Source organism: Eschscholzia californica, unplaced genomic scaffold (genome assembly GCF_041429995.1).
Source record: "Eschscholzia californica isolate CP2 unplaced genomic scaffold, dmEscCali1.0.p SCAF_1, whole genome shotgun sequence".
In the NCBI taxonomy this organism is placed as follows: domain Eukaryota; kingdom Viridiplantae; phylum Streptophyta; class Magnoliopsida; order Ranunculales; family Papaveraceae; genus Eschscholzia; species Eschscholzia californica.
This window is the reverse complement of record NW_028238198.1, coordinates 61,253,290-61,265,059: the sequence shown is the minus strand read 5'-3', so window position 1 is coordinate 61,265,059 and position 11,770 is coordinate 61,253,290. Positions and strand designations below refer to the sequence as shown.

The 11,770-nt window shown below is 33.3% G+C and overlaps 1 protein-coding gene across 1 annotated transcript; it reads left to right on the top strand.

The window, feature by feature from the left end:
• Nucleotides 1–2,983: 2,983 nt before the first annotated feature.
• Nucleotides 2,984–8,396, top strand: LOC147568008 (glucomannan 4-beta-mannosyltransferase 9-like). Its single transcript, XM_086654470.1, has 8 exons — nt 2,984–3,945; nt 4,907–5,005; nt 5,716–5,968; nt 6,066–6,313; nt 6,589–6,702; nt 6,788–6,987; nt 7,070–7,264; nt 7,944–8,396. The coding sequence occupies exons 1-8, from the start codon at nt 3,610–3,612 to the stop codon at nt 8,104–8,106; spliced, it is 1,608 nt and encodes a 535-aa protein (XP_086510596.1). The 5' UTR covers nt 2,984–3,609; the 3' UTR covers nt 8,107–8,396.
• Nucleotides 8,397–11,770: the final 3,374 nt, after the last annotated feature.

Here is an 11,770-nt window from a genome sequence, read left to right as displayed (position 1 = left end):
GTACAAGATTGGTGAGGGTGGGATAAGCTGAATTATTGGTTAGAGAAGAACCAGCTATAGCCATTAAAAAGTGAAGAAGAAAGATAAAGAGGGAAAATTTTCCTAAGCTCTATGTACCATGCTTAGGAATGAAAAGCCCAAAATCCGTGTTCGTTGAATAGGAATCACAACATATATTTATGATTAACTCAGGATAATTACAATAGGAAGAATGCATGAAAAACCCAAATTCTGGGTCTAAATATGAAAAAAAAAAAAAAAAAAAAAAAAACTCACTCAAGAAAAGTAATGTAAAAAGAAACCCATTTTTTAAAGACTTTTTAAACTGTTGGCAACATATATAATTATGTTGTTAACAAGACAATCCTACTTTTCCCTAATCTCGTATTTACCCTTCTATGTTGATTACGTATATAAATATTTTGTTATAAATTATTGATATATATAATTATGTTGATATAAATTGTTAACAACATAACATATGTAATAATGTCTTGACTTGTTATAAAATGTTGACAACATATATAATTGCCCTGAAGTGTTATAAAATGTTGACAACATATATAATTATGTTGTTAACAACATATATCACGCATTAGCCAAAATACAAAGAATATACATAACATTTTAATTTTTGCAGAAGATAAATTAAAAAATGCATTAGTCTAAATATTTCCATCAAAAACAAAATAAAAAATGTGGAAATTATTTCTTTCTTCACAAGACAGATCTAAAAATGTTTTAGACGAAATGTTAGTGTTAGTATGTGTTTAACAAATACAAAAGACAAAACGTAAAACATATTTGCAAAACAATTTTTGAGCAAAAACAAATTTTTCATAAATTTACAAAATTGTTGAGAACAAACTAAGATTTTTCAATAATTTTGAAAAATGTTTTTCACATCGGTTGTACTTTTACGAAATAAAAATTTTTTCAAATATTATTCCAAATTGGTACTGATTTCCTGTTATCCCTCAAATTTTGAGTTTGTTCCAAATATTATTCCATACATGATATTTAGTATTACAATGTATGATAATATCTAGCTGAAGCAAAATAAAGAAAACAAAAAAATAAGATATCTTAGAGATGTACATTGACTAAAATTTCAAAATTAAAAAATGTTGGTCTATGGATAGGAAGAGCACTACCTAGTATAGGTAGTGCAATCTCATCAAAAAATAAGTATAGGTAGTGCATTAAATAGGTCAATTGATGTATTTACTTTTTCTTTGTCAAATTAGTTTAAAGAGAGCGTTATATAGATCATACAATAAATAATACTAAAATATAAGGACTTGATAAAAAGTAATAGGAACAAATTTAATACTCTGTTTTTTCTTGTAATTTTGTCTAACATATAATTAGTTGTCATTTTTGTGTACCTTAATTTTTGATTAATTTTGTCTGATTAGATTAAGTTAGTATAAGGTTAAATTTTTTTTCTTTCTTTTATGGTGAAAGGTTAGAATTTGGGCTTTTCATTTTGGTTCAGACGGTAGACTAGAAGAATATTAATATTAAGTAGTCTAGGCTACATCAAGAAAATTAAACTGTTGCAACCGAAAAAGAAAATTAAACAGTCATTCTAGTGTCGAGTTAACTATTTAATCAATGTTAAAAAGTAATAAATCCTTAAAAGAATGCAACATTTACTCTAAAATCTTAATATGTGAATAAAATTTACATATGAGAAAGGAAAAAAAAAAGTAAATTATACAAGAAAAATATAGAATTGTGAGGTTTTTGATAAATAGGCTAACTATTATAAAAACAAAAAACAATCTCAAAAATAGATTTGTTATTTTCATCACCAATTATGTTTATTACTCTTTGGCTCCTTCTAGAACCAATATTTCGTTATTGGATAATAATTGAAACCAACAACTATTTAGAACAAAATTAATTTCCTTCATTAAAAATTTTAGAAATAGACATTTTAATAAGAGTAAGACGGTAAGGATCTAATACTCTGAAAACGCCGAAAGATATTCATATCTTTTTCTTATAATCTCACGATATGGATGTACTTATCGTGCAAGTAGAAGGGAGCAGAAAAAGAGTCGATATCAAGTACACCTTTTTTTTTCTATATTAAGCTACATATTACATTTTCAAAAAAATATATCTCATGCTTATTATATACATGGGAAAATAAAAACCAAATCAACGTTACTTAATTGGGTTATTTCCCAAATGGCTCCCTACTTTGTGACCAGCTTCCTGCCTGGCCCCCTAAATTAGCAAAAATACCCATATGGCCCCCTTTTTCCGTTATCTTTAACTGTCCGTTATTCTCACTCCTCCACCTCATTTCCTCTCTCTGCCAAGTCACCTAAAACGCCACATCATCATCTTCTCCGGCAGAGGTCGCCGGCCAGCCAAATTTCCGGCCGGCGACCTTCAAACATTAAAAAAAAAAAAATTTCTCTCTCCTCTCTCTCTCTAATTTTTTTTTTCTTTTCCCTCTCTCTCTCTAGATCAAGAGAGAGAGGAAGGATCCGTTCAACCTTGAACGGATCTGTTCAAGGTTGAACTACCTTGAACAGATCTTGAACGGACCTGTTCAAGGTCTGAAACGACCTTGAACGGACCTGTTCAAGGTCTGAAACGACCTTGAACAGATCTGTTCAAGATCTGAACGACCTTGAACAGATCTGTTCAAGGTTGATCCGATCTTTCCTCTCTCTCTCTCTAGAGGAGAAAGAAAAAAAAAATTGTAGAGAGAGACAGGAGAGAGATTTTTTTTTTATGTTTGAAGGTCGCCGGCCGGAAATTTGGCCGGCCGGCGACCCCTGCCGGAGAAGATGATGATGTGGCGTTTTAGGTGACTTGGCAGAGAGAGGAGATGAGGTGGAGGAGTGAGAGTAACGGACAGTTAAAGATAACGGAAAAAGGGGGCCATATGGGTATTTTTGCTAATCTAGGGGGCCAGACAGGAAGCTAGTCACAAAGTAGGGGGCCATTTGGGAAATAACCCTACTTAATTTTCATTTTTGTGTACCTTAATTTTTAATTAATTTTGTCAGATTAAAATAAGTTAGTACTATAAGATTAGAATTGGGGTTTTTATTTGGTTCAGACTTTAAACCAGAAGAACGAGAAGAGAGAGAGAGAGAGAGGAGAAGAGAGAGAGAGAAACCTAGAGTCTGTACATTCTCCTTTCTCTCTATTCATCTCTTCTGAAACTCATAGAGCTGTCGATTTGAAAAGAAAACCCCACAAAAGATATATCTTTTCTTTTCTTATATCTGTTGGTTCTTGTTGTGATTGTGGTTGTTGTATAAACAAGATAAATTAATGCTGTATTTCTGGAATTCAAGAGAAAGTGAGATCTGGACTAATAATATTTCTAAGGTGAACCAATCTTTGTTTCTTCAACCGTGGGTCTCTCTTATTTTCCTCCCAATTTAGACGACCAGAAGTTAGAGAGAGAGAGAGAAGAAGAAGATTAAGCCAATCCAAGATGGGAATCAATCATCTTATTTAAATTCATGCAGATCTAGTAATCTTTTGTCACTTCCCCATCTCTGCTTTTCTCTTCTTCTAAAACGACATTCAAGAAGAGAGAGAGAGAGAGAGAGTAGAGAGAGAAAGTGGGAAGGGATGGATTCGATTTCTTCAATTTTGGAGCTATTGCCTGACTCAGTACGTCATTTGAAGAAAGAAGAATTAACGGTAGAAATTGGAATTATATGGGAGAAATTTCGAACTACATTGATCATACCGATTCTTAGGTTTTCAGTTTTAGTATGTGTAATATTGTCTGTTCTTGTGTTCATTGAAAGAGTTTATATGGGTTTTGTTATCATTTTCATCAAATTATTTGGGCGAAAACCAGATAAACGTTACAAATTTGAAGAGATTAAAGACGATATTGAGAAAGGAACTTCAAATTATCCAATGGTTCTTGTTCAGATACCCATGTACAATGAAAAAGAGGTAATTAATTCTCTAACTTTCTCTCTCTAAAAACGATTATCTTCTCTCAAAAACCCATCCCTGTATTTCAGCCCTAGTTTGGGGATACGTAATTCGACAATCCATTGAATTCCTTGATTTTTCCAATCCCTTCTTTTTCACTTTGACCTAGTAGGACCCCTAAAAATTTGCCTTAATTGATTAGATAAAATTTGTCTTCTTTTTCTTCATGTAGTCATATAGATGCATTTTTTGTTTCTAGAATTTTTAAATTAGGTCTTGTCAAGTATTTCATTACACTAATTTTTTTAAATAGTTAGATTCGAACCCTGGTCTTCTCATCCGAGAAACATATACCCAACGGAAGGCCCCGTTATTCATTTGAGTAACCTAGTATCGCATATATAACTAGCCGTTTTCGATGGGTTATTGAGACCTCATCAAGACAATGTTACAATTTTAGTGGGGAATATTTGGAAGATTAGAGTTACTATTTTTCTATATAGGTAAATGTAATGTCATTTTCATCTTTGTGGTAAGTAGTTAACCATTATGTATCTACAACAAAAAAAAAAAAAAAAAAAGTTAACCATTATGTATACCTACCACTAAAAAACAGAGACTCTAGGTATGCTAATATTTTTATATTAAAATTGTCCCCACCATGTGATTGTTGCATATACATAAAAAATTGTCAAATTCCATTAATATCTTGTCACTCCTTTTTCTCCACTTTCTTGTGTTATTCTTTATGGATTTGATGACAAAATTATTATGATTACTTAATTAGCATTTTTGCATTTGTATGATTTGTATGTTTCTACATAATGAATCATGGTTTGTTGATCGAGCATCTAACTTTTTTTGAAATTTCAAAAACACGCAATATAATATACTAACCATACGATGAAACGGAAGTGAAGTTTGGTATAAAGAAAAAAATTACTCCGTATTTTTATATGTTTTATGATGATTAATGCAGGTTTATAAGCTATCGATAGGAGCAGCATGTTGCCTTTCATGGCCATCTGACCGAATCATAGTTCAAGTCCTTGATGATTCTACTGACTCAACGATCAAAGTGAGTTCGATAGACCTTTTCATATATTTTAGTTACAAAATTGAAACTAAAACCCTATTAATCAACTAAAAAATCACTCAATTAAGGATTTTATTAATTAACTAATTTTGATTATGTCATTTGAGTAACCTAAACTCAACTTTCATTTTCTAGTTTTTGTTTTTTATTTCCTAGGAAGAATCAATTGGCCTTTAGATTTGCATAAGGTCATTTTAGTTGGTTACTTGTGTATTTCAACAGTGAAGAGTGTGGGGTATTTTTGTTTTCAAAAAAAAAAACATGCACGTGTTGTACGCGCTAATACATATCTTGTGATGAATTATACAGGATGTTCTTATCTTTTTTCGTCAATCTAGGCTATTCCTCAGTTTTGAGAGGTAAGGGATGCTAAATTGGACTAGAATTGAAGTAGTTGATACCACGATATATCTGCCACGTTTGGATCATATCATCTGTGTGAGGGGATTGACCTCAATGATCCAATCCAGATAAAGTAGACTTAGATTGGACAGGTTTGTTCGATTCTTGTAACCAGTGAACATCCCTTATTCAGATATTCACCTAAGAGTTAAGACTTCACTATCTAATGGACTCAATAATGCATTATAATCTAGAGGAAATTAGTTTTCACAATTGAGTAATTAAGCTTGAAAAATAGCTAACTTGTTCTGATTTGGATGTCTACCCTTTTGGGGATTTTGAATTTGCAGGATTTAGTAGAACTCGAATGCAGAATATGGGAAAATCATGGAGTCAACATTAAGTATGAAATCCGAGATAACCGAAATGGGTACAAAGCAGGGGCCCTTAAAGAAGGGATGAAGCATAGTTATGTTGAGGAATGCGATTTCGTAGTGATTTTTGATGCAGATTTCCAACCCGACCCTGACTACCTCCGTCGAACCATCCCTTATTTCGTACATAACCCTGAAATCGGTCTCGTTCAAGCTCGATGGAAATTCGGTAACTAAGATCTTCTTCACCATTCAAATGGATAAAAAAACAACTGTTGAGAAAAACTTGAGGGACATATGTTGATTGAGGTGTCAAAATTGTGCAGTGAATTCAAAGGAGTGTATAATGACTAGAATTCAAGAAATGTCATTGAACTTTCATTTCAAAGTGGAGCAAGAAGTTGGTTCCTATACTCATGCCTTCTTTGGTTTCAATGGTTCTGCCGGTGTTTGGAGAATTGATGCTCTCAATGAGGCTGGGGGGTGGCAAGAGCGCACAACGGTCGAGGACATGGATCTTGCTGTTCGAGCTAGTCTCAAAGGTTGGAAATTTCTCTACATTGGTGATATCAAGGTATATAACTACACTCTCTCTCTTGAATAATTAGTAATGCTAGGTGCGAGATATTTTTGTCATACTAAAAATAAAATCGAACTTGACCCTTTTAATTGCTTGGGCTTGGAGGATGAGCCCATTTTGGGCTTCATGAGCCCATGGGCTGCCTTGACTCGGCTTTGTATCGGGCCGTTTGATCATCATTCTAATACTATTATGAATGTTCAGCAGTACGATTCACAGTTTTATCTTGATTCACATGACAATGACCTGTGATTGTTAATCTATGGCAGGTTAAAAATGAACTGCCAAGTATTTTTAAGGCCTACCGTTATCAACAGCACCGATGGTCTTGTGGACCTGCAAACCTGTTCAGAAAAACGGTAATGGAGATCATAAGAAACGAGGCAAGTTCTTCTTGAATCAACTTTCTTTCATCTTATTAGGAGAAAATTTCGTTATTAGTAACTTTAGCGGGAATAATTACTGCAGAAAGTTACTGCGTGGAAGAAGTTTCATGTGATCTACAGTTTCTTCCTTGTTCGAAAGATCATAGCCCACGTAGTCACCTTCTTTTGTTACTGCATTGTAATTCCAACAACGGTTATGTTTCCTGAGGTTGAAATTCCTAAGTGGGCTTTAATATATTTCCCCACCATTATAACTATTCTCAATGCAATTGAAACACCAAGGTTAGTTATCAGTTCCTCTTCGTCTAGCTAGTGTCTTTGTGTGTGTGTTGTGAATTTCCAAAGGAAATTTTGATCTTTGCAGGTCAATCCACCTAGTTTGCTTCTGGGTCCTGTATGAAACAGTCATGTCAATGCACCGAGCTAAAGGGACGTTTATCGGTTTGTTAGAGACGAGCAGAGTAAACGAATGGGTTGTCACGGAGAAATTAGGAGATGCTCTCAAGTCAAAAGCCATCAAACCACTAAGAAAACCACTATTAACAAGAATCGCAGAAGGGTAAAACATTTTTCTTAATTAAAAGTACACAATTCTTAATGTTCAACTAAACAATAAGAAAACATAGATTACTTACCTCTGTTTTATTAGCCTTCAAGGCCAAAGTGTGGGTGTGTTCGTGTCTTCCTTGTCTCCAAATGGTCCTGGGCCTCGCCCACTTTAAGCTAGATCAAGAGGTGTAAAGTAAGAAACCCCCTCCCCCCCACCCCACCCCACCCCCTGCTCCCCTCCACCACCAATGTGGGACTAACTTAAACAGTCTTTGCCTTCACACATTGGACCAGGAAAATATTATCTCCCCCTCCACTCTGGGGACCTAAAAGGACTTCAGGAAACCAAGGCACATACTCCATTTGTGGGTGTTGTGGGTCTTCCTTCCTTCAAAATGATCTTGGGTCTCTCTTACCCCTTGAACGTTAGCTCAAGAGTTGAGGCTTTTCCTCACACTTATCAAGTAACCACCACCTCCCACAAATGTTGGACTAACTCCAACACGAAGATCGTAAACACTTATGGTTTTGTAGTTTTTCTGACCCACTCTGTTTATTTTACTGTTTAATCTGACTTCATTGAATGTTCTTACTTTCTAATAAACTCAAGAAGAAGGAGAAAATATCGCAATAATGTCCTGTGTTCTGATTTGTTTTTTGTTTCTTCTTTTTTCATCAATGTTAAATAGGTTATATTGGATGGAGCTTTTCATGGGATCCTACATATTCTTTTGTGCATGCTATGATGTTATATATGGGAGAGACTGGTATTTCATATACTTATTCGGCCAATCGATCGCCTACTTCATCACTGGATTAGGTTATGTGGGCACCCAAGTCTCAACAACATAGTAACAGAACAAGTGCAGTTCATGGCAGACCTAGTACAATACTCATAAACTCATTGGTTGTAAACAAATTCATGTTTGTATCACATTTTTTAACAATAGAGACACTTCTTCTCTCTAGGTTAGAGTCTTATGATTGCATTTGTTAACTTCTTGCTTTTGGATTAGCTAGAAAATTTGTTTTTTGGTTCCTTGTTCACTTAACCATTGGTTTTGATATGAAATTCTTCAAGTCGAATATGACTGCATTGTGTACATAAACTGTTTCTGATTCATAAGAGACATTTCTTTGTATAAGCTCTCTAAATTATTCAAGTTTCTCACTAACCTAAGAAGCCGAAAACTTTCGTGTCCCCCTTCTGCATTCCAACGGGTTACCCGAGTTAACTTTTGAATATATATTGTTTAATCTTATCTATTATCAATAGAAAAATCTACATGCAACTATGACCTCCTCATCTTGCTTGACATGGACCATTAACCATGATCAGTCCCACACGAACATGTTTGTGCGGCACAACTTAATCATTTTTCTCCGATTTCGCAAAATATGGAAATCCTAAACTACTATTCTCGGAAGTCTATTGCTAGATTTGAAATTATTTTCTTTTAGTACTCTATTATAACACATTGGGTATGTTTGTAATCTGTAAAGTGCATCTATGGGAGTAGGACTCTCAAGTTATGTGGAATGTCTAGTCGTTTTATGAAGCTATCCTCTTCCATTATTAGCCTAAAAAAGGAACGAGACATAGTGGAAATTATTCATTACAATGATGATGACTAATGTGCCTTTAAGAGTCTTTTTAATGGATGTAGGGGTATTGGGCATATGGTCCCTTATTTTGAATGGTTGTTTTAAATTGAGGTCCCAACTTAGTTGGAATTTTAGTGAGCAACCCAATTTGTATTGCATTCAGAGGAATTGAGGTATTTGTTGGATTCACTAGACAAAAAAACAAAATCTCAAGACAAACAAAATTATCCTTACTTTTTCCCCCAAATAATGAGATTCTTAGGCTGCAGCTTTATGCACAGTTAGTTGTTTGTTATTTTGTTTCCAATTTACAGTTTTTCTAGTGTTGTTGGTAAAACAAAGGCATTTCTTTTCACATTTGTTTTTGTTTTGTGATGTAATACTTTTCGACTAGAACAATCTAGAAACTAAGCTCTCTTCCTTTAGCAAGACTTTTGAAGGTGATGTGGTATTATCATTGGGTTGATGTGGTTCATCTTAATGGAAGTCCACATAATATATTTTGATTCAAACATGATATATATGTCCGATTCAACTCAAAATGACCCTTAGATAACTACATAAACATACATCACGAGTCGGACACAACTAGCTTTTGGAATTTGATTGAGTCACTAAAATCAAAATCCAGATTTCATCGAAAAGAATAAGAAACACCAAATATGTCTCTTGTACAAGAAATTTCCAATCACATTGTCCAAAATCTTTTTAGATGAGCAACGATCATTCAAATATACATGAAGCTTTTTTTTTTTTTTTTTTTTTTGTTGAAGTACATGAAGCTTTTTTGTTGAAAAATATACATGAAGTTTAACCTCAAACTATATATTTTTCACTTGGGATTAATTTTAGCAAATATATTTCATAAGGCTAAGGGGACACTTTCAATAAGGAAAAGTTGGAGAGGATTGAATGTCCATACACCTCGCACACAACACACAAGGTTGTTCATACTCTAATATGCCATGCATTGGAGCTAAATATGTGTAAATAATGGAGTTGTGATGAAACATCACCCAACATAATTAGTATGAATTTCATCAAATAAAAAGCATAATTAGTATGTTACTTTTCCAGTAGGACCCGCCCACTCAAACACTAACAGAACCGGGCCTATAGCCCAACAAGACATGGCCTAAAGCCCAACAACATTATTTACACAAATAACGAAAGATTCCGCCTTCTCTGGGATTCGAACCTGAGACCTACAGGGATTCCTGGAGTTTATGTCAACACCTTGGAACCACTTGGCTACCAACTCTTGACAGCAGAACCATATTTGCGAGTTCAAACTTATTTGAATAATTTAAGGCTCATGCCTCTTTCGTAAAACACGAGTGTTACAATGACAAAAATTTTGACTATGATCTAGACCGTACCTTTATCCATATCTGTGTGAAATAAAAATCTCTCAGCCATCTATTTGGGATTAAAAAACTAAAAGAAAGATAAAACCAAATTTAAAGTGCAAAAGTTAGAATACGAAGGCTGAAAGAGAAAATAAAAAGAAGAAGGAAAAGTTGTATGATAATACAGTACTCTGCAAAATATAATCATTGCTAGGTGAGATAGTAAAATTCTATTCCTTAAAAAAAAAAAAAGAGATAGTAAAAAAATAGAAAAATTCTATTGTAACTATTTACAATTTTGTCTTTGTTAATCATCACATTAGACAGACGATGGGCCTCTGCTTTTGAGATGGTAACATTGTTTTATTTTTAGTGGTACAATTATGACAATCCTAATCAACCTCATGAACCCATGACAAAAATATTTACACTTGTTGTCCATCAAAGATACCCATCACAATCTTTCCAAAAAAAAAAAAAAAAAAAAAGATACGCATCACATTTATTACTATGCCAATAAGATAATTTATTTTTAGTGGTACAATTATGACAATCCTAATCAAGCTCATGAACCCATGACAAAAATATTTACACTTCTTGTCCATCAAAGATACCCATCACAATCTTTCGAAAAAAAAAAAAATACCCATCACATTTATTACTATGCCAATAAGATAATTTATTCTTCAACACAAAAAACAAGATAATTAATATATAATGTAAATTGCTCCTGTTAAGTTACGCGATCTGTTATAATAGTTACGAGTACTTGCAAAATTTATAATTATACGATATTCAAAAAGATAAATATGATAGGAGTGGTTTAGTAAGATCACGATAAATTTATAATTTATTCTTCTACAATTTTTGTGACCACTAGAGGTAGACCCAATGATACAAAATTTGTATTATGTGAGAAATTCCGATTTTGATTAATTATTTATTTTATTTTTTTTGCAAAAAATAGTTCAATAACTTTTAGATTTAAAAAGTATATATCACATATATATGGACCTCCAAATTCACCAGACAAGCATATTACTTTTTCATATATCTATCAATGTTATTATAGTTTTGTTGATTTTGCAAGATAACTAAATTTAATAAATAAAATTTAAGAGTGACAATTTGTACATTTTTATTATTTTCGGTGGTGATTATTATAACTAAAAATGAAGCCCAACTAAAATTTTTACACTGGACCCCCAAATTCTCAGACACGACTTTAGTATGATATTGGTTAGATGCAACTAAGTACATACATTTCTTTAGAGCGCTCATATTTTTAGAACGAATTAGAATTTCGTAATTTCTATCATGTCTATACACTAATAGTACTAGGTTTCCGTCACGTCTGTAAAACACGGCTTATCCCTTTCAACTAATGCCGCAAGATCACGTTTTGTTATGATTGACACCATAAGTACAGAGATAAACAAAAACATGCAATTTGAAAAGAACCTTAGTTGGATTTGTTCTTTTAGGGTGAAGATTAATGGGAACTATATAGAAATGAGAAGAAAATGTATCGGTTGGTTTTAGGAGATCAAGAGAGAAAATAA

Coding starts and splice junctions, on each gene's coding strand:
- LOC147568008 (XM_086654470.1), top strand. CDS start 3,610: ATGGATTCGATTTCTTCAATTTTGGAGCTATTGCCTGACTCAGTACGT. Junction 3,946..4,906: donor CCATGTACAATGAAAAAGAG/GTAATTAATTCT, acceptor TGATTAATGCAG/GTTTATAAGCTATCGATAGG. Junction 6,314..6,588: donor TCTACATTGGTGATATCAAG/GTATATAACTAC, acceptor AATCTATGGCAG/GTTAAAAATGAACTGCCAAG.